Below are 27174 nucleotides of genomic sequence, written 5' to 3'. Positions count from 1 at the left end.
AATTATTTTAATGATTATAAGGATGTTTTAACCATTAAAAAAATGTATTCAAACCCTAAATGCATCACTTGCTTTTGTTCATATCTCGAACAGTTTTATCTATTAAAGTTTATTAAAATATTAATGACAACAGAACATGAGTTACTCTACAAAAATATATTTTCATTAAGACAAGAATAAAAGCAAAAAATGTACACTTACTAAAAAAAAATACTGATTTTTTTTTTTTATTTAGCTCTGTCTGCCTAGTTTCTGTCCTCTTCTTATGCTAAAAAGGCAATAATGGTCCAACATTCCTGACCATTATCATTAATACAGCCTAGAAAAACAGGCCATCAGTATACTGTAAAGAAATAATTTGTTCCTTAATTATAGTTTTGTAACTAATAAATTGTTATAAATTCTAAATTGTAACATATAAATCAGTGTTATTCCTATGACTGGTGGAAAAACATACTTCTATAATTGTGTACCTGGGTCTCCACTTTTGCCATGGCCTCTTTTGGCTTTAACAAACTTATCCCTCTGGTTTTTCCAAACTTTTTAACAAAAACTTTCCTCCTTTCCCACGGCTATTGCGATTTTTAGCCAAGAATTATTGATCATCTGGTTATGTCTATGATCTCGGATCATAAAGATGTCTGTATAGTCGTACCTGTTTCAGACAAAATCTCTTCAAAGTGTTTCATATTTAACTCAAATCAAATGCAGCGCCACACAAACTGTTCGCTTGTGTCTCTAAAAAAAAAAAATCATGCACTCCACCAGCCGAAATCATGTCGCGTGCACCCAAAGCAAATCTCCACAAACACAGTGATGACGTCACATTCACCGCACGCACTCAAGCGAATTAGTCGAGTATAAACCAGGCTTACCAGTCTGATTATAATTTAATGAAAATTAGTTAGCATGTAAAAGCAATGTAACTTAAATTCAACAAACGGACAATCAAAAAGTATGAACTCAATCTAACCTACACAAAAAAGAAAATATTGCCTTAGCATTCAGCTGAAATGAAAAATTCCAGTTAGAAACTATTATATTTTTAATTTTATTGCTAATAGTTCATTCAAAAATGTGTAAAAAAAAATGAATTTAAACATATAGCCTGTGTTTTTAATTAAATAAACATTCTGATGATCTGATTTGAAATATAACTTTAATAGTATTTCTTGATATGATAATGAAAACTATTTAAGTAATGTAAATTACACTGTTGTGTTTATTTATTCATTTTCTTACAGAGAGTTAGAAAAAAAGAACATACATCCCTGCATATTATGATTTAACAAAACTCTTTTGTCTACCAAACCAAAATAAAGTGATGCAACTACTGTAACATCCGGGGAAAACAGAGAAAGCAAAAAAACTCTAGTTTACCTGCATTGTCTTCAGATCGCCCATAAAGAGGCTCTTCTCTGGGTCGAGGGCACCATGCCAGTGCGTGAATCTCATCATCATGACCTCTCAGCCGGTGAACCACCTCTCCTTTCTTACTGATGTCGATCACTGCTATCATTCCATCTTTATACCTTCAGGAGAAAGCATAGACAATGAGACCTGCCTCTCTTCAGATGACAATTACTGCACATTATATGATGCTATAATGATTGTTTACCCCACTGCGATGAGGTTTTCGTCGTGTGGAGAGCAGGATAAGCAGAAGATGGTTCGAGGTTCAGGGAAGAAGCTCTGGGTGTCATTACTGCTGAACCAATAGCAAACCACGATGCCTTTCTCATCTCCGGTGACCAGCAGAAGCTTCTGTACTGGAGACCAGTGGACTGCGGTGATGGTGTTCTGTTCAAACACATTTACACTTGCTGATCATGCTGTTATATTTTACTGTTTGATTATTTAATATAAATGAATTTAATATATTTTGCATTCAAATTTTCACCATTTGTATATAAAATAGTGAAGCATGATGATGTATTACCCAGGTTATTATTTTATCTTATTTTAAAGGGATAGTTCACCCCAAAATCAGCATTAACCCACCCTTCAGTTATTTAATTTTTTTCTGTTGAAAAAAAAAAAGTTATTTTGAAAAATGCTAGAAACCTGTAACCATAGCTGTGTCTCATTTCAGAGGCTGCATCCTCCGAAGGATGCATTGGAAGTGTGCTGCATCATTGCGGCGTGACAAAGGCCATCTCTTTTTAATAAAATTGGAAGGCTACTTTAAAACGCAGCCTCAAAATGCGTCCTTCGTTTCCCAGGTAATGAGGGACACAACCGGTGGATCCTTCACAGCCTCGAATGTCCCAAGATTCATTGCAACTCTGGTTTAAATGTAATTAAGTTTATTTTACGTGGATATCTAAACACATGTTTAAAAAAAAAAAAAAAAGAGTATGACATCTTACTAAAGAGGGATTTTATAGACTGTTTACATGTTTGTGTGTACATGTATGGATCAAAGGAAATATATTTCCAGCTTTTATAAACCTTGCTTTGCCTTCAGATTGCTTAAAATAAGTTTTAAAATTTCTTTGAAAAAAAGTCATTACAAATTTTATCAGCGCTTATTAACAACAGATGTTACAGTTGCCTGGTGATGAGATCCGTCCTCTGTAGGCTAGATCCACTCATTTCAAAACGCTCGGTTCAGACTGTATGGACTTCGAAGGACGAAGACTTTTGAAGTCTGCATACTTCAGAGGATGCAGCCTTTAAAATGAGACACAGTACATCAACTTCCATAGTATTTGTTTTTCCTCATCATCAAACTTTTTTAAAACAAGTCACAGATAGAATTTAAATTTTTGGGTAAAATATCCCTTTAACTCAAAATTTTTATTTCATGCCAACTTTAAGATTGTTTGATGATTCATATATATATATATATATATATATATATATATATATATATATATATATATATATATATATATATTTATTAATGATCTGATTCTGTTTGGAAAATCTGTGCGGAAAAAAAAAATCATTGTTTAGGTTCCCTTAGGTAAAACTGACATTGAAAATGAGTGCGATTTGTTTTAGATTCAATTGTCCAAAAGAAATGTTAAACCTATAATAAATCTGGAATGTTTACATTTCTGCAATGTCCTGGGTCTAGAACATGAATAAAAATTTTAACAAAAACAATCTCTTACGTGTGTACACATGCACGCACATGCACGCACACGCACACACACAAGAACAACTTTATAGAAATTGGCAAAAAAAATTCTAGTAAACTGGCATAAATGAGAAAAATGTTCCTAAATAAATAAAGTACAAATACAAAAGCACAAAATCACATCCTCACACTCATCTGTAGTTGGCCTCTTTTGATTTTTACATTTTGACATTATATCAAAATATATTATAAAGAATAATTTAGTTTAAACAGTTGCAAATTAGTTAGTTATAACTTGTTTTTTTATTTGTGAATGTATTGCATTTGATATTAATTAATTATTTTTATATGCCTTTTGTATACAGTGTATATATATATATATATATATATATATATATATATATATATATATATATATATATATATATATACACACACACACACTTTTTAACATGCAGTTTATTTACAATAATAATAATAATCTACAGAAAAAAAAAATCCAAAGAGCAAGAGAACGCTTTGAGTTTCAATGTTAGAACCCCATACCCAGAATTGCTTAGGGCCACCAAATCACTAAGTCCACCCCTGGGCGTGGGAGATATAAAGGTATCCAACCCAGTACTAGTAAAGTTTACCTAACAAAGTGGCCGGTGAATGTATAGTAAAAGAGAAAAAATAAACAACAAAAAGATTCATCATGGCACAAATGTTATAGTAGGACCAACTTTTCAACAAGTCACAACACCTAAAAGAAAATAAAAACCAAAACGTTGACTCACTTGGTGGACATTGTGCTCTTTCAACAGGATTTTCTGCTCAGCGTCCCAGATTTTGACTTTCTTGTCATCTGAAGTGCTGCAACAAATGTGCTCCTGTCCTTCATTGGGGCAAAACGCAAACCCAGAAACTCTTTCAGTGTGTCCAGCGAGTTCACCTGCGGACAGAAAGACTAGTCAGATGTGGTTTCATTAAATAAAACACTGAATTGAAGACCTTGAGCTCTTACCTGTGACTGCTGGAGATGCTGCAGTCACGTTCAGCAGATACACTGTATTCTTTGCTCCAAAACCAAACACTCCCTTGCTATTTATGTCACTGCAGCGGGAACAGTACCAGTTCGGAGAGGCTGGCAGATGTCTTTCGTGCATTATAAACCGCAAACAGTGTGTAAACAAATATAAAAATTATTTCGCGGATGGTGACAGTGAAATCACTTCTCACATGTACTCATGCTGCCGAAAACACACCGGCTGCCGAAAATCGACTGCGTGTGTTGTAAAACATTTTACGGAACGCGAGAAGGGACCGTGCTATGAGTAAGTCAATTCTTTGATTAAGACCAGCGTATTTGTTATATATGTTGACGGAAATATTCGTAGACCTGATTTGTAATTGTAATAGTTTAGTTGGAACAACCTTAATGATAATAGTAAACGTAAAATTGTAAACACTAAAAGAGACATACGCCGTAAAGCAGAGCGTCGTAACATCAGTAGAATGATTCAAATCTGAGAATCGATTCTTTTGTTTTAAAGAACCGGTTTCTGACATAATTTGGCGTATTTTTATATCACGCTAAGAAATGTTTGAGAAATGTATTTTAACATTATTTCTGCATGCAAATTCACATAATAAAGCGTCATGGAAGGCAACTGAAGCGTTGAATGTTTTTTTCAGCGGAGGCGTGAGTTCAACCGACTCACTAAAACGTTCCGAATCAATAGAACGATTCGGACATCGGTATTAATCAACATGGCGGCCTCCACGGTGACATGGACTGGTGAGTCAAATCTAATATAGTTTCTAATAATTTATATTTCCACATGCAATTTGGCTTGCTTGGTTTTAACTGACGATTATATGAACATCCCTGACAGGTTTAGCCGCCATTGGTCGTGCTTGTGGACATATTCGCTCTAGGTAAGAAAACGCATGCAGTTGTTGTGCAGCATAAAGGACACTGACTGCAATCTAGTCAACTCATCCAATCAACCGTGTATCAAAACACACTTGACTACTGAAATTAACAGCATTTCTAGGTATCAGAAGTGCTGTCTGATGTTCACTTTGGAAGCAAAGCTCATCATCAATTGATCTGTCTGTTTTAGGTTGCTTGGATCTTCGTCTACATTTTCCCAGGTGTCATGTCTTCACACAAGCTCTGAGTTAAACAACAAAAATTGGGAAAGGAGGAATCGGATCGTGTATCCACCACAGCAGAAAGATGAACCACGCAGACCAGCAGTTAGTAATACATTTCATTCAGAACAGCGTCACTCTCTCATGAAAATGAAACCTGTGTTATTTTAAACTCAGGTTAACAGAATTCTGCATTATCCTTTCTTAATTTATTTCATTCTTATTTAGCCAGAGTAAACAATTGAGCTGAAGTTAGTCACACACTTTTTTATTTTATTTAAAGAGCCCATATTATACATGAAATAGGGTCATATCTTGGTTGTAAGGGTCTCCAACAACAGTTTAATATGCATGCAAGGTCAAAAAACACTTTCATGGTCTTATAATCTGCATTTATTTTTACCTAATTATCCCAGCGACTCCTGTATGAATCGTCCAGTGATTCATTTGTTTCCAAACCCCTCCTTAGCGCGAAGCTAATCTGCGCTGATTGGACCAATGACAGCCTGTTGAGATTGGTCGACTGCCTTCAGTCAGAGTGAAATGCCAAACAGCTAATCAGCAATATAAAAGTAATCACAGTTCATACACGCTCGAGAGTGTAAGCGTGGAGTTTAGCTGCCAGTGGGTCAATGTAAACACAGAATATGAACTTGAAAATTCAGACAACTAACTATTTTATTGAGCAAAAACTCCAAAAACAGTTGAGGAGATCTCCAAGCTTCTCACTCTGCTCTTTTCACAGACACAGACACACACACACACACACACACACACACACGCACACGCACGCACACGCACGCACACGCACTTAACCCTGCTCCGGACGACAACGCGCGCGCGCGCGCGCGCGCACACGCACACGCACACGCGCACACACACACAAACACACACACTACTTCTCGTCCACGGAGCTCCGTTAACAAAGCAGCACGCGTCGCGTTTTTAACGTGACTTTGCACGCGATAAGAGAATATAGCCAGTTAACCTGATACAGTACACGCGGTTACAAGTAACAAATCACAACTAAATACATTTGCAAGCTAGAGTCAACGAGGCAACTTTAATTGCACGTACTTACACTTGAGAAATGGAGGAAGAAAAATCCATCCTGACGTCCATCAGTAAGTTACTCTTTACTGATCCTTCCTTTAACAAACGCTGATGAAGTATTCTTTGTAGCATGTAGTTTCCAGAAGTTTCCAGTAGTTTCCAACTGCTTGGTTATAATGCTGAGGTTTCATCTTTGGGTAGAGACTTAATATATCCATCTGCAGTGTGACTTCAATCTACCGGCGTGTGTGTGTGTGTGTCTGGGTTTCAGCGTCAGAGGGCGGGGCCTCAGGTTTGAAATCTCCCGGGTTTGCGCGTGCACGTGAATAACTTGGTTTCGTTCGTACGTCATGGCGAAACACCTAATGAATCGGTATCAAGGTGACTCTTTTGAAGCACTATGAGTCGACTCTTTTATAGATGAATCAACAGTTTTAAACACTGTACACTAACAGATTTAAGCCTTAGCTCGCTTACAATCTCGCATTACAATCGCATTACAATCGGGCCTGGGCACGCTTACGTCATCGATGCTGCGCTGTTTAGTGAGCACTCTCGCTCAGCACAGTGGAGATTTCTCTAGTTCATTTTAGTCATTTGATATGCAGTGACACGCAGTCAAATATTTTGCCAAACAGTCCTTAAGGTGATTTATCCTTAAGCTGATTTATAGTTCTGCGTCAAACGGCGGCGTATGCTACGGCGTATGCTACGGCGCTGACGCATAGCCCTTCGCCGTGGCCGTCGGCGTCGCTGACGTGCACCTCTCAAAAATTGTAACTACATGTCGCAACGACGCGTAGCGCAAGCTCTGTGATTGGTCGGCTTGGTAGCGCTGACGAGTCTGGGCGGGACCGAGAGCCGCGCGAATGGCGCGAGCTGGACGCGAGCCCTATGATTGTTTACAAGTGTGGAGTCCCGTGAAGGAGCTCCTGATGGAAAGTTTTGTTTTGTGTTTACCTCATAGTTAAAGTTGTTGCACGTCCGCCGGTTCCTGCCTCAAAATGAGCGAGTTTGAGCCACTTGTACATCCAGGAAGTGTTCAGGAAAAGCAAAACAACAGAGAAGAAACTCGACACAGAGGAACATTTACACCTCACTGCCAACTAGCGTTTCAGAAGTGTTAATGCAGACCAACAGAGACAGCACGCAGAAGTATAAATGCACAGCTAAGCGCGTTGCATGCGCCGTGGGTCATGCAGGTCACTTGACGCAGAAGTATAAACCAGGCTTTAGGGATGCGGTGACACGCAGCCAGATATTTCGCCCAACAGATCCACAACTTTTGACGCTTATAAACAATCATAAAACCCTCATGCTGCAGGAATAGGGAGGTTTGCTGAAGGTGCGCAGCTGTTGTGCTGTGAGGTGTCTGCGTCTTTAATAAACTACGGCAGTTTGCGTTCACTGAACAGTAAGAATGATTAATAAATCCATATGAAACTCCCTTAAAAGTCACGTCTCGCTTTCAGTTTTGGGCTTTGGCGCGTTTTGCACTCACATACAAGCGTACTGCGTCAAAGCCTTGTGAACCGTGCTCAGGCATACCTCTTCCAACCATGCCAGGGCCGGCCAAGTGAACCGTGCCTGAGCCTGATTCAGCACACTCACACTTCTCAAACGATCCGGGAAATGGGCCTGGGCACGGTTCGGATAGCATAGTGTGAGTGCGCCATGAGTGCGCTCATTACAATGAGTTTTTGAGTGAGTTGCTAATTAGATTGAATGGTCTATGCAATGCTAAGCTAATCTAAAAGTACTCCTGTTAGACCCAAAGATTGACTGAATAGATTCACAAATGGTAAAACTCAACTGTTCTACTCTAGGGACACTGTAAAATGCATCTCTTTCATAAAAAGGTGAAGTGTTTATAAAATATAAGTTGATTACTTGGTTAAATTGTAATAAAATGGCCTTGTGTTTTTGTTTGTGTGTTTTAGGAGATCTGTCACTCCAGACGGCAGATTAAATACAGTAAAGACAAGATGTGGTACTTGGCTAAATTGGTGAGTGATAAATATTTGTACAATGACTGTCACTTGGTAATGTGAAGATTGAATTAGCAGCCTGTCTCATATGTGATCAATCTGTTTTTCAGATCAGAGGTATGACCATTGACCAGGCACTCGTTCAGCTTGAGTTCAATGACAAGAAGGGAGCTAAAATAATCAGAGAGGTAAAAAAACTAAATCTGATTTGACAAATATAAAGCATTCATTTTCTTTTCATGTTAGTCCCTTTATTAATCTGGGGACGCCACAGCAGAATGAACCGCCAACTTATCCAACATATGTTTTACGCTGCGGATGCTCTTCCAGCTGCAACACATCACTGGGATACATCCATATACACCCATTCACACATATACACTATAGACAATTTAGACCACCCAATTCACCTATACCACGTCTTTGGACTGTGGGGGAAAGCAGAGCTCCTGGATAAAACCCATTCAAACAAGGGGAGAACATGCAAACTCCACACAGAAATGCCTAGAGCCGAGGCTCAAACCAGCGACCTTTTTGCTGTGACGCAATTGTGCTACCCACTGCTCCACCGTGTCGCCCAAGTATAAAGCGTATTTAACCCAAATGAAGATCTAAATATTAAAATATAGATTAATTAATGTTCCATCGTCAATCATCTCAAGACCAATATATCAAAGTAGTAATGAAATATATCCTGACCTCCACTTAAGTTACCTAAATTTTATGATTTTGTAAATATTAAAATATGATGTATTGCTGTCAAATAGGTCAAACCTATCATTTGAAGGATAGTGGAAAAGATTAAAGCTTTTAAAGGACTGATAATTTTTAATTCTTTTAATTAAGTTTATAGGTTTTTTGGGACTGCAATGTGATCCTTAAATAAAATGTATTAATATCGATCATCAGATGATTCTTGTTGAAGCCAGATTTTTTACTATTAAAGGTCCTGTCAAATTGAAATGAATGTTTTTTTAGATGATAGTGAGAGTACTGTAAGTTTTAAGGATGTCTGTTTGCTAGTGTGCTACAAAACTGTAACACAATCTGCATTTAGAAGACATAAAACTAATATAAACTTGAACTTCCAATGTTTGCAGTTTGGCGCTTACGCCTAAATGGATCAACTTTTTTCTTTTCACATAAAGACATCAAATCCTCTGACCAATCAAATGCTCTTTAGTATCTAAAATGCCCCACCCCTTCAGGATGCTTTTCATTTGATGAGCTTGAGCTCAGCCACTCACACTGGCTGAGCTGTGATTGAAAATTAAATGCTTTTGGCTGTTTTTAAAAAAGGGAGGGGATACTCTATCTCTCCTCGTGTTTCAGATGAGTTTGCATCAAACATTTCAAAGCACTTCACATTCACATTTTTACATTCTAACTATTGGAGAATTTTAGTGTGCCTTTTGTAAAAGTGGATAAATGTTTAGCTGTGCCACACTTAAGTCTGGTTTAGAAGTTACAGTAAGTTATTTTTGCATTTATTTGTTTGTGTCAGGTTCTTTTGGAAGCTCAGGACATGGCAGTCAGGAATCACAATGTGGAATACAAGTCAAATCTATATATTGGTAAGTTGCAAAAATTACATCCACATTAGTATTTTTTATTGTCTTTACAATAGTGAAGTGAACATGAGTTTAATATTCATCTGTACTTCACGTTAAACTGTAGAATGGTTTCAGAACATTTGGAATATAGTGGGGCAACAACTTTCTAGTGCCTAATAATAGGCTACCTTCATGGCTTAGTTGGCTTATGAACACAGAATATAGCACATGCGCAAGATTGGATTTGGATCGGTACCAGCTGGCTGATACCCGATCCAGTAAAAATATGCAATATCGGACTGATATCCAAGTATCAGGATCAGTGCATCCCTATTAAAATGTCTTAATCGCGTTTTACAAGGTCTTAAATTTTGTTCAAGCGTTGTTCAAAGTGTTTGACTCCAAAAAAGTATAAATATATTTATATTTCTCCTAATATTAAGAACGGTGTGCTCAAGCCACATGACTGGTTCAGGTTGGGGCTCATCTGGCCAAGCTCCTCCGTCCGTGTGATGTCGCATAATTTGCAACAAACACGGGAAAGTGATGTGACGCTCTTCCCACGTAGTGAAAAGAATAGGCAAAACAGTTTTTTGCAACATTTTTCCACATTCAAACCCAAGCGATTTTTACTGGTGTCAAGCAGAAGAGTATGCAAAATCACTCCTTGACGTTAGGTGGCGCAACACAACTTTAAGCTTTTGACACCCGCCTGTGACAGAAGAAGACAAAGTTGACATGATTGTTGTCAAAGAGCTTAGAGTCAGTCGCTGCGTCCCAAATCGCATACTTATGCACTATTCTCCGCCATTTTGTAGTATAAATAGTGTAAGTAGTGTGTTCACACTGAAAACTTTAAAAATAATAAGTGCACTTTAATTACCTGGATGATGCACTCATTCAGCCGCTAAAATGAAGTGTGTAATGATGGACACTTCACGCACTCAACGACCGCAGGTTTGCCTACGTAGCGGAAGGGGCGGAGCTTTCGGAGGCACATGTTGAATAACTTTATTTATTTTGGATCGTGAAAGCAAAATTCTCCTACGAGAGTGATTATAGCGCCTTCTGATGGTGAATGCGGCAATACTCACGGCAGGAATTATTTGATAATTCGGTCGTTTATTTCACTGATTTGGCAACCGTCAAATGTCATCAGGGAAACGGTTTGAATTTTCGCTTAGTAAAAAAACATTAGTGTGCCATTTGGGACGCCACTACATACATATACTATGCTGTTGAGTGTGTAAGTGCATAAGTACATAGTGCATGAGTCTATAGTGTGCCATTTGGGACGCAGCTAGTGATTCTATGCTCTTCATTGTTGTTAAAATTACTGGCGATTCGAACAAGCATGGATTGTTCAAGCAGCAGCTCTAGCTCCAGCGATGAAGAAATGATCATTGTTCACCAGTGCAATTAACAGCTCCATGTTCATATCGCTTCTGGGCATCTTCTTCAGTGTGCGCTCACATTGACAATGTTGCGCTTCAGCGCCTCCCAGTGCTGTTTACTGTAACTTCAGCAGCTCTGTGCACGTGAACAAAAGTGCCAATCTGATTGGTGGAGAAGGTTTTGACCAATGACTGTAAAAAATATGGACGACGCGACAGCCCTTTTTCCCATTGAACGCCTTGAGGGCAAAACGCCTGCTTGACGGGCACAAACTGTCGCAAAAGACTGCTGAAATTGGAGCCAGACATGCGCAGAAGGATTGTCTGATGGAGCCAGAGGAGGAGCCGCGAAAATGAGCAGAGTCGAGCTTCCAATCAAACGCTTTATGTAAAATCAACTACGCCCCCCGAACTTCTCAGCATGCGTTTGCTGTCATATCAACACAAATGGATGTAATAACGTTAACAAATATGAGGGTTTTATATATTCAATCGCGCCAGCTCCAGGCCGCAGCGCATAACTTACTCGCGGCGTCGCGGGCTGATTCCGGCTCGCATGCGGCAGCGCCGGCTCGCTCGGCCGCCGCATCTGGCTCGATTGACTCGGACTGGAATCGGGCAGTGAGTCCAGGCATCCGGAGTAGGTCCAGCAGAGGTAACATTAGTCAGTCTGAGCTCTAAGAGATAAGTCTCCGGCAGGCGAGAATCTAGCCGGAACTTTGTTTTGCTATCTGGGTGGCTAGGCGTGTATCAGCAAACTAATAAAGCCCGAAAAAAGCCCTGAACTTAGCGAATAAACAGTGTTCCACCAGGATCATGTATGTCAGAAACTATAGTTTACTGCTGAACTCATTTTGTCATGGTAAAATAACACAGAAATCGAATAATAACATTTCAGTCTACTTCAGTCTCCTGCCGAAGCTCAGACGCCGCGCTTTGAGAAACTGTCAATCACAGCTGTCAATCACGATGACACACCCAGCATTAAATTACTGCTAAAAACAAACTGTTTACAAAAATGAAGATCTGCACCTATTTCAGCACAATAACCAGTGCCTTAATCGACCAGAACTATCTTTCGGGACATTTTATTGCAAGTGTAATATTTTTTTTTATTTGGGCTCAAGTCTCCTTCATTAACACGGAGGAGGCGGGCTTTATGACTTGTACTGCAGCCAGCCCCCAGGGGGCGATCTAACGGCCGAAACCTTCACTCAAACGTAGGATTGCAGCACACTTGGTTTTGACGCAGAAACCAGAAAAAAACATTTTGTTGGGGAAAAAGTATTGATTGTTTTGCTGTTGGTTAAATGATTTGTTGGATAAAGACCTATATTTGTCAGGGTTGTGGATGGGGAAATGGGGAAAAAGGAGCGAGGACTCAAGTGCAGGAAAATGGGGAATTTATTAAATAATAAACATAAAATAAAATGCAAAATAAACTACCCCGAGGGGGAAAACATTAACAAAACAAATACATACACAAACAAACTTCACTGGGCTGGCTGGTAAGGAACAGGACTGGAAACACGACAGGACAAGGGTTCAAACAACATGTGATGACGAACTGGCACAGGACAGCAAATGTGAGGGGTTTATAAACTGTAGAAAATTAACACAAACAGGTGAACACAATTAACTAATAATGGGTTAACAAGGAGGGTGGGACAAGACAATAGACGGGAGAGCGCATGACACAGAGTGACAACACAAGCCATGCGCTCACATAAAACAGGACAAGAACATGCAGCCAATGAGAGAACTCATTAACCGCATGTTCATGACAACACAAACACAACACTGAAGCACAAGACAAAAGCACGTGACCACAATGTAAACACATAGCCACGTGCTTTGACAGACGCAAGCACACGATGAATGACAACACTCACCAGGCGCTCACACACGCAGCATGCATGTTTCATCCCAGCGCCGACCAAAACCGAAACCAACTGGACTGAGACGCTGGGAATGAAACTCCACGCTGCAGACAGACGAAAACACAAACACGAGTACAAGAGCGTGCGCGTCTGAGGCACACAAAGACTGCGCAGCCGCACACTCTGTGTACACCCACAACAGCGCGCGCACACACAGAGACACACAATGACAGAAACAGAACGAGACTGAGCTAGTGTCAGAGCTCTGCCACCAAAACAAGAATTTACAAGACCAGAGTGGCAGAACCCTGACAAAATTAAACATTATTTCGTTTAAAGGCTTTATTGACTAATTGGCTTTAAACCTCATATTTTAAGTCTGTTATGCAAACTTCTATTTATTATTATTTTTTTAAACAAAAGGTGCTTTCATAAGAATCTTTCATCTTTCAACAAAAGCCCATAGAACTTACACATTCCTGTACGCCAGAAATAATTAACAATTCAATTTTTCGACAGGTAGTTAGTTTTTATCTCAGAAAAAAAAACATTTTGTTAAAGGGAAAAAAGTATTGATGTTTTTCGATAAAGACTCAAACTAAACGTTTAATTAAAAGGTTTTATTAATTAATTGGGTTTCAACCCAGTGTGTTATGTTGTACTATAATGCAAGATTATTTGTGTTTCATTTTGCTGATATAATGCTTTATTTTCCTTAGAGTGTAATCTGGAAATATTGGACTCCATGCTAAACTATTCTAACAATTCTTTTTTCTGACTTCAACAGCTGAGTCGTACTCTGGCAAGGGAAAGTACCTGAAGCGGATTCGCTATCATGGACGTGGTATGTATGGCATCATGGAAAAAGTGTACTGCCATTATTTTGTGAAGCTCGTTGAGGGGGTCCCGCCACAAATGCAGACCAAGACCGGATTCGACCAGGCCAAAGAGTACGTGGAGCAACTGAAGAACCGAACGATTATTTACTCGCTGTAGTTTAAAGTAGCACTTGATGTATTGTTAAAGTGTTCTTGTAAATAAAAAAATAAAAAAAATCACACCACTTATTTAATCATGCTCTGTCCTGTACTTATTTAATTTGAAGTGAGATCACTTACAGCTTAACTGTAAGGTCAATATTATTAGCCCCCTTAAGCAATTTTTTTTTGATGGTACTGAACAAACCACAGTTATAAAATAATTTGCCAAATTGACCCTTCACTAAGCCCCGCCCTTCTTAGTTACTGTTGTTATACCTGTCAAGCTTATGTGCCTGGCACGTCTATTACAATATGTATGCGCCGGTGTCAGACATTGCCAGGGATAAAATTAGTATTTTTTGGTGAACAGGTGAGATATCTGAGAAAGCCAGACAAATAAGGACTGCAGTATGCATTACAGGGGTATATTCACGGCTAAATACGCAACCGATTAAAAAATATTTTAATCAAAATTGAAGCTAGGTTAGCCTTAAAAGCATCAAGTACACTTTAAAAAGCAAGTAAATCCATTGTAGCTTGTAATAACGTTGACTTAAAATTATTAAGTAAATGAATTGCATGCATTATTATAAAAATTAAGTAAACGGGTTTACTCCACTGATTGTAAATAGTATGGATGACGCAATTGTGCCTTTACCCATTGAACGTTTTGAAGGCAAAATGCCTCACGACGGGCACAAACTGTCGCAAAACACTGCTGAAATTGTAGCCTGGGCATGCGCAGAAGGGACTACCAGAAGGAGCCGCAGAAACAAGCCTCCAACCATACGCTTTTACGTCAAATCAACCACGTCCCCCAAACTTCTCATTTGACCGCCCGTTACCCATATCTGCATTATACCAAAGTCTCACTAATATAAATAGAAGCACTTACGTTTAAAAACATGTAATAATACACAATTTAAAAACTGTGATGTGAGCTGTAATAATAAAAACAACAAAACAAAAAAAAAATCTTTCATAAACTCTAGCCTATATTTAGACAATGCATGCGACATATCTGACATATCCGACATACCTGAAGAACTAGAAAGGAATGCAGTGGAGACCATTTAAGGACTGGGCAGGAGTCGCGTGACTTCCGGGAGATTATCATTCGTTTGCGGGCATCCGGAAGTCTTTATCCATTTGCGGGAGACTCCCTAAACTTTCGGGAGACTTGGGATGTTTGCAATGGTGTTTACAAAGTCAAAATGAACTCCCTTCAACTGTTTTGAACTGCCAAAATTAACTGAAGTCAAACTTTGGTTCACTGGATTTTGTTCAAAACTACACCACTTTGAAATCATTGGTATCATTTTGGCTCTGGAAGTTGATGACGATGCATCATCACCTCACACCAGCCATACCACATCAGTTTGGTAACAAGGCTACCTGATCAAAAATGACAAGCCGTTAAATCATATTAATGTTGATTTACTTCAGGTTGGTAACCCATTGGCACTAAAATTAGTTTTAGTTGTATCCTAGCCTCAACCCCTCTGGATTGCTATACGTCTGGGCAGCTGTCTGTTGTCATTAACCTATGTGAAGTCACTGCCCTCACTGACAATTAAGTCTCCTGCATTTATAGGCATGACAGCGTTTAATTGGGCATTCCTCCTTTGTTTGCTCATAGCTGATTGTAAAGTCTAACCTTGTTGCTGTTTTTTCTTTTCTTAAGAAAAAAAAACTCTATTTTAACCACTTGTACAAGCTGTACTTTTGCAATTTATTTTTTGAAATCAAACCCAGATTTTGTAACATTTAACGGGGGCTCGTCCGGGATAATTATCTCTACATTTATGCGTCGGTAGTCTCTTGTGCTGTGATATTCATTCATTCATTCATTCATTTTCTTGTCGGCTTAGTCACTTTATTAATCTGAGGTCACCACAGCAGAATGAACTGCCAACTTATCCAGCAAGTTTTTACGCAGCGGATGCCCTTGTAGGAGTCCATCTATTAGCTCAATGACGAAACTAACAGCATGGTCGAAGTTTTAATGCATGTAAGCCTTTTCTAGTGCTTATGAAAAGAATTTTATTATTTATTAGAATTTATTTATATTAATTTATTAGCTCCGAATTCAATCTGACTCCAATTTAAATGATCCTAAAATTTAGATTATATTTCTAATTGTAAGAACGGATCACATTCATCATTTATGATTTTTGATATTTTCTGAGGTCCGATATTCTAATTGTACGTTCATTAGGGACCTACGTCGCTCAAAGTTCCACGCCCCGGGTTTGCGTTTCTTCTCACGGACAATATGTCGGCACTCTGAAAATAGTCAGAGGATGCAGGATTAACTAATATTTAGATAGGCTGGTTGCATTAACGCTCACCTAATTTCCTAAATAAACAGATTTTAGCCAAGCCCGTGCAACTTGCTATTCCCAGTGGTCGAATGATTAAAAGGTCTACATGTTATCGGCACGCAATGGCTATGAATAATCAAATGCGCCAAATTACTCAATTTCGATTATGCCGTACGATAAGAGTAACGAGACTCCACATAATCTACTGGATACAATGAATTCGCAAAACTCCAGAATTAATCAAAACTTAACATTTTATTTGTCAGGTAAAATTGTATTCTGCCAATTACATAATAAATCATCAGGAAGCCAATTCAGAGATGAGACTGTAACAATACAACATCCATTTATCAAAGATAAATCAAAGAGTTAAGAGATGCATATCTGACCACAAGAATACATTGCAGCATAAGTCTCAGAGATGCTGCAATGGGGTGTCTTTTTACAAGATCTCCCCCCGTCCTAAAGCACATCTTACCTTATATACTCAAGTCAAAACAAACAGCCATAAATTCAAGACAATAGAAGTGTCACAGAAACCCTAACCTGGTCAATTTGAGGACATAACCATCTCTTAGGAGGGAGAGCATCTTATCAAGATCTTATAGAAGTCAAAAACCAAATCAACATATACCAGTAAAATATTACTGTAAAATTAAGACCACTTTACCAATCACACTGAGACATTTAAAATGATACCAAACATGAATATAGTGCTGCAAGATACACCATGTTAAACCTTGAACATTTTATGTGAAATGTGCTCTAATCAGAAGGTAACATAAGGGTCAAGAAGGGGGGTTTAAGTGGAAGGAGAAGGGTGACTTCTTCGCATTACCCCCTGCTGTTGAGTAGCTCTGTTTCTCCAGCCTGTGATTGCATTGTCAACAGTGATTTGAATAGAACAGTGGAACAGTTGGTTTCTTCATCACTTCTCAGATTAGAAAATCTATTGGAACATTGCATCTTGTCTCATGAAATTCCATAACAGTTCTTATGGTCTGATATTTTGGATCCTTACACCCTTCCAGCCGCAACCCATCTCTGGGAAACATCCACACACACATTGACACACACACTCATACACTACGGACAATTTAGCCTACCCAATTCACCTGTACCGCATGTCTTTGGACTGTGGGGGAAACCGGAGCACCCGGAGGAAACCCACGCAAAGGCAGGGAGAACATGCAAACTCCACACAGAAACGGCAACTGAGCCGAGGTTCGAACCAGCGACCCTCTTGCTATGAGGCGACAGCACTACCTACTGCGCCACTGCCTCGCCCAGTGCTGTGATGTTTTTGGAATATTCATATAGAATGTTATTGTTTTACTTGCTTGTGCATTTAAAAGAAAATGATTGCAGAATTCAAAAGTTAAGTTAATTAGTCACTGTTGCATTGTTATAAAGAATTTTGAATGTTGGCTATACCATGCCAGTGGAACAAAATTTGCTTTACAAAATACCCTTCTTTTGTGGAAACACAGTGGTTGAAATTAGAGAACAGCAATAATTTTAGCTTGAAGAAAGGTAACACCTAAAAGTTTTCTAGATTACGACAGTCAAAAATGAATCGGAATGCACTTGCTTTGAATGATTCCAGCACATCTGAAGCCACAGGACATCACAATCTCTAAACACAGATCTGTTCGATCTTGATCTACTGTTCTTCTAATCTCCTTCCTTGGCTGCAGTAGAATTCTTAGCCATAACTTTGTCGGCAAGGAAAATACAGAGAATTTCAATTAGGTTTAGGTCAGGACTCTAATTTCGAGAGGATCACATACTTATGATTTCTTGTGGCTGGTCCCGCATTATTCAATTTATGATTCACCAATCAGACGATTCCTAAGCCACTATAAATACCCTAAGTTCCATATAACAGCCATCTTCGTTTTGAAGAATCCCTACAGCAGGAGAGTTCTTGAGATCTACCTGAGCTCAAACTCCCCTCTCGCCTTGCAAACGGGAGGGAGCCCTGGGCTTGAGGATCTTATGAGCTCAGGGCTATCTCCTCGGACAGCATGCCAAACAAGCTTTATAATCAATCAGCAGTTAAGTGTGAACTCTTGAATCTAAGTTTTTTATACTGTGATTCAGAAAATATGTAACTGTTCTTATTCCTATTAGGACCTGAATCTTATTTCCAATATGACGAACAAAACAGGGCTAAATAATTACAAAATTGTAGGTTGTTGTTTTGCTTTTGTATCTCTATTGTAAATGTTTTCTGGAAAATTATCATGTCCATATGGAGTTTCATCCGGTTTTAAACAAATGTCTGAAGCAGCTTTTATTACAGCAATAAAACAAAATGCTAATACTTTTTTGTCATTAAAATTGTATTATTTTCTATTCACATTAGAGTTGTAAATAAAATGTGCTAAATCTGAGGGTGAAAAGGCATTTTCTCTATTGATCCCATGGTGTTTGAATCCTGATTTCATCTGCAGGGGTAGCGCAATATATATATATTTTTATTTAAAGATAGTGGATTTAATTCACCCAACATGTTCAATGCCAAATTACTTTAAACACTTCCAGCTCCAGTTGTTGTATCTGAACCAGACAGAGTCCTCTATCCTATTCTGCAGTGTCATTAGTCCCCCTCATTAAATTAGGAGGGTGAAATTGAAGCAGCTCCTTAATGGCTTATAATTTGAGGGAATGGTGTTGCTTTGCACATTTCCCCCATCTATCAGCTGAGACCCAGTAAACAGCATCCTGACTGGGCTCGAATCTAATGGTAAAAAAAAAAAAAAATGTTCCACTTTTCCAAAACCAGGCCTTCATCTTGTACACGTTAGTAAAAAAATAACAATTCTTATGGAAAGATGTATGCTTACTTGTCATTTTAATACACTTATGTGTTAAATCATATAATAAAGCAAAGCACAATTTAATTCATTATTGTTTTAACTACACTGTAAAAAAAAAAATCAAGCGGTTTCTATTAATACTTATTTCATATTTACTTCCTTGTATTGTCTACCCAGTTTCTCTTTTACCAAAAAAAAAAAAAAAAAAAAAACTAATTAAATTGGCTCAAAACTTGACTTTATTAGACATATTATAATATTGTCTGCACTTATGTTTTGTCTAATCAACATTCTGAATGTTGACCGGATTTGAAAATAACCATTCAGTTGTATTTTAGCACAGTGTTTCTCAACCACGTTCCTGGAGGACCACCAACACTGCATGTTTTGGATGTCTCCTTTCTCTGTTACACACATTATAGGTCTTTCAGTCTCTGCTAATGAGCCGAGGATCTGAATCAAATGTGTTTGGTTACAGAGACATGGAAAATGTGCAGAGCTGGTCCTCCAGGAACGTGGTTGAAGAAACATTCCAAAGGGTTCATTTTAATGCTATTTGAGAATTTATTTATAACGACTGATTTATAACTTTTGGCGTGATTTTTTTTTTTAGAGGCGTTTGAATTTACGGTCCCACTTTATATTAAGTGGCCTTAACTAATATGTACTTACATAGGAACTAATAGTTTGTTACAATATACTTATTGTGTAAATACATGTATTTACTGTGTACTTATGCTTGATTAAATACATGTATGAAATTACATCTGTATTTAACTTTTGTAATTACATTTGTAAATACACTGTTGACCATCCCTTACACCTTAACCTACCCTTAAACCTACCCATGCCACCAAACCTGTCCATAACCCAACCTCTATCCCAACTCAAAAGCACCACAAGTGTTCTCAAATACATTATGTACATTGTATTTATTGTTTTGATATAAGTACATAGTAGTTAGGGACATTTAATATAAAGTGGGACCGAATTTACAAATTGTATCCTGTTGCTTCAAGGAGTTTTATTATGAATTTGTTGAATTGATAACTTTACTTCTGCTTGAATGAAAATGTTTTCATGAAGTTATAATAAATGTTATTACAGATTATTTGTGCAGACGTTCTAGGTTTCTTTTTAAATGCATTTGTTATGTTAATTTGTGTTGAATTCATTTAACTCATAACATTAAGTCAACTGTGTAAACTTCTTAGTTAGTTGTTACAACAAACTTTATTTAGTTGATTTAACTCAACCAGGTAACTTTTTCAGGTTTTTGTTTCAACAATTTTTGAGTTGACAAATCTTTTGTTCATACACTGTAAAAATTGATTAGTTGCTTAAAGTGAGTAAACCAATCGCCTTAAAAGCAACAAGTTGACTTTACAAAAATAATGTAAGTAAACCCATTGTAACTTGGAACTGTTAAGCCACACAATGTCAAGCTGTAACATCATTAGACGTTGATATTTGGTTGATTTTAGGTTGAATGTTGGACATTGACATCGGTCTGACATTAAATTCTGGTGTCAATCAGATTTTCATTTCCAAACAAAATGCAACGTCCCCATGACATTAGGGTACAATGTCAATCTGACATCTTGTTACTGCTGGGTGTTAAAGGCAATTTCAGTCATCATACAGTAAATATCCGTAATCTTATCATCAGTGACAAGCATCTAATCAGTCTCTAGGTCAATGTGTGTAAAGATTTTGGACATCTTCTTGGACACTTTTGCCCATGTCTTTAGGTAGTTTATTATAATGTGATTTACCTCTTTACTTCTATGTGGGTTTTGACTTGACAGGAATCACAGGACTGATTTTTCTAATCCCCATAGACAAGAAAAAATAAAGTAGTGATTGCAGGTTGAAGAAAAGTAGTGGAGTAAACTAAAAATGTACTCAAGGGAAAATAAAAGTACACATTTTTACTAAGTAAATTAACATTTCTGAGAAAAACTACCAAATTACAGTAAATGAATAGTTGTAATAACTTTAAACCGCTGTCTACTTTTAAAAATATGCTAAAGATTACTTTTCACACGAGATATAACAACATTTCAAAAAGTCTTGAACTTTAAGAAGAAGGAGAGAAAAAAAAAACACGAGTTGTGTCCTAGCTATAGACTGTTTACTGCAAATGTTGTTCAATTTCCACTGCTGGATCTTTGGGGTTTGTTGCTGCAGGCATATCTTGCCCTTTTACACTGATCTGATATCAGGCTTCTTGACCTTAATCCATTAAAACCTCAACCATCACTCGAGAAACCCAAACCAGGATCAGTATAAGAGCAAGATTTCAGTGCTGAGATTTGTCGCTAATGTCCTCATAGTTCCACGAGGCTCTTGTTAGACAGCTCTGCTCCAGTGTGCTCTCGAATCAAACGCTGTCTCCTGGCCCCAATTTCAGCCGACAAGTGCCCTCAATTTCACTTTAGAGCCCTGGTCTACACCCTCACTCCCCCAGCTAAGCATGCAGCACTATAAGTATCCGTTCAACACATTTTCCTCAGTTGAAAACAAATCCAATGTAACATGGGTGTTTATCCAGAGTTTGTGACATACATGTGTTGTTTTAAATAACAAGCGTTACCCCTCCCCTTCATCGATATAGTTCATAAAGCCATGAATCAAACCATGGTAGAATCACAGCAGTTTATAGGATTAATTCACTCACAAAGTAAATTAATTTTATTAGTTATTAACCCTCATGGCAATTTAAAGCCCTGAAGCTTATCTAAAAGATATGTTAGATGAAGTCTGAGAGATCTTTCGTTGTCTATACATCCCTATAGTGCTGACTCTCAAAGGTTCAACTTGTTTTGGCTGTTTTTAATAGCTATGGCTGATGCAAAACTAACTTAAGTTGTTTTGTGTAGGTATGGCTGATGCAATACTGACATTTCTGACACTGTTGGTGCATTCCAAATGGACGATATTGCCTTCCGAAATTCACTTCAGTGTGAAAAAATCATGGCCGCCATATTGAAGAATCTTTTTAAAGGTGCTGTATGCAAGTTTGACTCTTGTTAAAAAGCATAAAAATACCATAATATGTTCGCATATATTTAAGAAACATGTCAAGTGAACATGTTTATCTGAAAAAGTATGCTGAAGTCAGATTTTCTGCTTTGAAAATGTGTTTTCCGTGCCGGAACGCTGTCTTTGTTTTAATGATTTTACCCTGCCCACTGCAAGTTTAGCCAATCATATTTCAGCACCCTGGGTTGCCTTGCTGGAAAACCGTATTTTATTCATTCAGAAAGGCTCTAAAAGCATGCGTTCGTGACCGAAACGCAACCTCAGCCGGACAGTAGCATACTCTGAAATGTGATTCATGAGGTGGTTATTAATTAGCAAATGATATAAATATTATGAACATAAACATTAGGTGAGCAGGTTAAATTGTAACCGCGTGTCCTAACAGCACTATATAAAGAGCTATGCAGGTGATTTGGCTGTTTGCACCATACGAAACACAACAGAAATTTAAATACAGCCATTCAGAAGCACACAATATGCTCTCACTCACGAAATGGTGAGGTTTATAATCAGTAATTATATATAATATACTGTATTAATCAACAATTAATACATATTAACCCTCATTAACATTATCAAATGTACATGCTGAATCACTGTCTGTTAGTTTGCATTATACTTCACAGTTCTAAAATTCAATTTCAAACGGTTTATTTTATCTTCAAGAGTTTCTGAGTTGAACAATCTCCTGCTGCTTTCGGTATATGGCAATAAATGTCATACAAAATGACACCCAAACACACATTTTATAGCATTTGGTGTACCTGAGGTGACCATTGTCAGTTTTCTGTTGATCGCCTGTAAGAAATTGAGGTGTTGGTTATGCCTAGTTCACACTAGAGGATTTTAAGCCTGATTTGAGCCCGATTTGGAAGTTAACGAGCTCACCGACAGATCGGGCTGTGATCGGGAAGAAATCTGCGGGTGCTCGGCGCTCGCCGCTCTTTATGTGTGAACTACTGACGCGTCGCCGACACGTCGCAGACGGAAATCCAACATTCAGCATGCTAAATATTCCAGAGCAGTCGGCCGACTCAACCCCACGTCTGGTCAGATGTAGTGACGAGCTACAGCCAATGATAGAGCATATCAGCATGAGCTGAATGCCTGTGTGCTCAGGAGCTCAGCAGAAACATCTGTGATTGGTCAGAATGGGCATCAGTGCACTCGCTTCATTTTGCGTTAGCACAGACATGAGAGTAGGCTATATTAACAGTGGAACTAGAATTCTCTAACTATTAGAATTACCATACTGCTCATTCTGACCGTTCTCATATAAAACACCATACTGTCACAACATATTTACATTACAAGCTTCTATTGAGATATTAAAATTAAGCTTTGAATGTCTGGCATCATATTTAATTACACCATTACCCTAAAAATATAATATTTTTTTGGTAATACAGCCTATAAATATGTAGTTAAGATACTAAAACACTTAAAGGCTTGGCTTTCATTTTCACTTTCAAACAGGAGCTATTTAACAGCACAGAATATGCTGTTTTGAAAGATATCTGAAGTAAATTGATGTTTTTGCCATCAGAAAGTTTTGTTTATGTTAGCAGGAAGTTGCCAGGCAAGAAAATGAACACATATTTAAAGTCACAGCGAAAAGTATCAGACATGCATGCAGTCATTAAGACCAATATGGTAATTTAAGGCAGAAATGCTCAGTTCTTTACTGTTTTGTAATAAATAAAATAACAATGTCAGAAAGAAATACACTGATAGTTAGAAAACGGCAGGGTGTTATAAATATGTTAGTTTTATTTCAAAGAGTTATAAAATTACAAAAATTAAAAACTCTCTGTGTATCTATCCACTCAAACCTTGCAGATGAGTGATTAATCCGCTCATAAATCAGCTGATTTGACGATGTTTAAATGCTTTCTCCAAAGCTTGAAACGCTGTCAGTGATGTAATCAGCACACAAGCAGCCAACAGTGTTCAGCTTTTTTCTGACGACTCCTCCCTCAAATTTTCATTGGCTGTGGTTTGGTAGCTTGAATGAGCTGATGGGGAATGAGATGTTGTCAGATCATGTAGTGTGTGACCCCCCTCTTGTGGATCGTTCACGGAGTGTTGCGTAGTGTGAACACCACAGAGATCAAAAGACACAAAGTCAAGTCATGTAGTGTGAACAGCACAGCGATCTGCTGATGTTTAAAATCCTGTAGTGTGAACTAGGCTTTAGGACTACAATTCATTTTAATATGGAAACTATTAGTTCTATGGGGTGCCGTTGCTTTTATTTAGAACACGGTCTAAATCACTTGTTCCCGTCCTCATTCTGGCAACCCGTGCTTGCCTTTGTTTTGAACCTGAAGTGCAATACCTACTTCAACCACTGAGTGTCAAACTTACATACTGCACCTTTGAACCAAAGTGATGATAGCTGGCCAGTTTGAAGGGCCCTTTGGAATTAGGGATTTTAAAAAATACAACTGAGCAGAATTCTGCAGATTTTTAGTCCATCATTAATTCTGTTTATTTACTTGAGTAAATGTGTGTAAATCTATATTTATTTAGTTTTTTTTATTAATTTCAGTAATATTATTGACTATGGGAAAATGTTCATCTGATTTATGTACAATGCAGTTTGTACAGTGATATTTTCTGTCTTTTACTAGATATATGACAAACTTGCTTTATTTACCAAAATAATTGGATTTGCATCTTAAAAATTAAATAAAAGTTAAAAAGATATTATTTTTTACTTCATATATTAAGGTTTTAGTTATGATACTCCCAAAATAATTCTGCAGAAATCCGCAGACTTTTACCAAAAAGTGTCCGCAGATTCCGTCTGGCCCTACTGATAGGCCATGATCCTTTAAGCAATGAAGTTGTTTTGTGTCACACACTGCACTCAGCTCTGAAGGGCTCATCCCTAAGCTCTAATCCCTCAGAGGGACCCTACGAAGGGATTAGGGCATAGTGATGAGCCCTTCAGAATGGAATCCACCCAACGTGGGTATCTCAAAGCACAGATGATTCGACTGCATTTGTAATTGCTTACTACTCAGAAGGTAATACATTTGAATTTACTACATGACCATTACAAAAGCAGCACGGTGGCGCAGTTGATAGCACAACTGCCTTGCAGCAAGAAGGTCGCTAGTTCGAGCCCCAGCTGAGTCAGTTGACGTTTCTGTGTAGGGTTTGCATGTTCTCCCCGTGTTTGCGTTTGTTTGCTCTGGGTGCTCCGGATTCCCCCACAAGTCCAAAGACATACTAATTGAGTAAGCTAAATTGTCCGTAGTGTATGTGTGTTTCCAGTGATGGGTTGCAGCTGGAAGGGCATCAGCTGCGTAAAACATGTGCTGGATAAGTTGGCGGTTCATTCCACTGTGGCAACCCAGTTTAATAAAAGGACTAAAAGAAAAAGAATGAATGAATGACAAAAGTAAGTTCTACATAGTATGAATGTGAGTAGTATGAATGGAATTTGGATGTACTACATCTGCCATTAGTCATTATCACGTCGCGTATCATTCATGAATTTTCTCACACGGCATCGTGGGATAGAGTAGCATCCATCAGATGCGCACTTCAGAATCTTACCAGAAGTAGTAGGTCATCCAGGCACTTCTCACATACCTTTTTCCAAAAACTATGAATTTGGACATACTACTGGGCCTGCATACTGTTTTTAACATACTATATAGTATGGACAGTTTTGGATGCAGCCAGTGTCCCGAAGTGTTTCAAAACACCCTGGTCACGTGACTAAATCAATGAAAAAAAAAATTGGGGCATTTTACAAGCTTTTCGACTTGGTGAATCTGCATTTGACTGACAAGATTGGGAAAAAACACAGTCCCACATAACCTAGTGGACAGTGCACCAGCATACAGTGCAACTGCACTGCACTGAGTTTGGATCTTGGCTTGTTCTAAAATTCAGAAATTTTGTTAATTTCATTTTTGTGACTAAAACAACACATTTACTGACAAAGAGTTAATTCAGATCAGATGTCAGACCAATGTTACAACAAATTACATTACAAGAACAGAGCAATAAAAACCCAAAATTTGGGTTGTGACTGTAAACTGTTGTTGCTTCACCCTGGTTTTGAATCCAACAGGAACAGTAATGACTCCTTTAAATCAATTGTTATTGAATAGTGATAGTGACATGGGATATAATTGTTCAATTCACTCTGGCCCAATCCTAATTCTACCCCTTAGCCCTTCCCCTTACCCCTCATTTTGTGTGTTCATGTGAAGGGGCAGGGGTGTCCCAATTCTTGTTAGCTTGAAGGCGTAGGGCTAAAGGCTGATTTATACTTCTGCGTCAAACGCCAGCATATGCTACGGTGCTGACGCATGGCCCTTCGCCATGGCCGTCGGCGTCGCTGACGTGCACCTCTCAAAAAATGTAACTACACGTCGCAACGACGTGTAGCGCAAGCTCTGTGATTGGTCAGCTTGGTAGCGCTGACGAGTCTGGGCGGGACAGAGAGCCGCGTGAATGGTGCGAGCCTGATGGAGCGATTGTTTACAAGTGTGGAGTCCTGTGAAGGAGGTCCGGATGGAAAGTTTTGTTTTGTGTTTACCTCATAGTTAAAGTTGTTGCACGTCCGCCGGTTCCTGCCTCAAAATGAGCGAGTTTGAGCCACTTGTACATCCCGGAAGTGTTCAGAAAAAGCAAAACAGCAGCGAAGAAACTCGACACAAAGGAACATTTACACCTCACTGCCAACTAGCGTTTCAGAAGTGTTAATGCAGACCAACAGAGACAGTGTGCAGAAATATAAGTGCACAGCTATGCGCGTTGCATGCGCCGTGGGTTACGCCGGTCACTGAATGCAGAAGAATAAACCAGACTTAAGGTGAAGGGGTACTGTATATAGCCCTTTGAATGGAGATTTTTCAGGACCACACTCGAAACCAAGGAGTAAGAAAA

The 27174-nt window shown here is 38.4% G+C and overlaps 3 protein-coding genes across 4 annotated transcripts in view; 2 read left to right on the top strand and 1 right to left on the bottom strand.

Moving 5' to 3' along the window:
- Positions 1-4333, bottom strand: part of gemin5 (gem (nuclear organelle) associated protein 5) — a 43495-nt gene extending 39162 nt beyond the window's left edge. For both annotated transcript variants that reach the window (XM_001339844.9, XM_009295614.5), the window contains exons 1-4: positions 4092-4333; positions 3865-4019; positions 1619-1800; positions 1381-1532 (exon numbers count right to left, since the gene is read on the bottom strand). In XM_001339844.9, the coding sequence (XP_001339880.5) occupies positions 1381-1532; positions 1619-1800; positions 3865-4019; positions 4092-4233 (631 nt within the window). In that variant the 5' untranslated portion in view covers positions 4234-4333. The remainder of the gene's footprint in view (positions 1-1380; positions 1533-1618; positions 1801-3864; positions 4020-4091) is intronic.
- wwc1 (WW and C2 domain containing 1) overlaps positions 1-27174 on the top strand; it is a 449056-nt gene that overhangs the window by 169491 nt on the left and 252391 nt on the right. The window lies entirely within an intron of this gene.
- On the top strand, positions 4828-14159 carry mrpl22 (mitochondrial ribosomal protein L22). The gene is given in 7 exon segments (NM_001122621.1): positions 4828-4865; positions 4963-5005; positions 5194-5329; positions 8218-8283; positions 8376-8453; positions 9770-9839; positions 13880-14159. Coding segments are annotated over 7 exon segments (630 nt in total). The 5' UTR covers positions 4828-4837; the 3' UTR covers positions 14089-14159.

This window comes from Danio rerio, chromosome 21 (genome assembly GCF_049306965.1).
Source record: "Danio rerio strain Tuebingen ecotype United States chromosome 21, GRCz12tu, whole genome shotgun sequence".
Lineage (NCBI taxonomy): Eukaryota > Metazoa > Chordata > Actinopteri > Cypriniformes > Danionidae > Danio > Danio rerio.
This window is presented reverse-complemented; position numbering and strand designations above follow the sequence as displayed.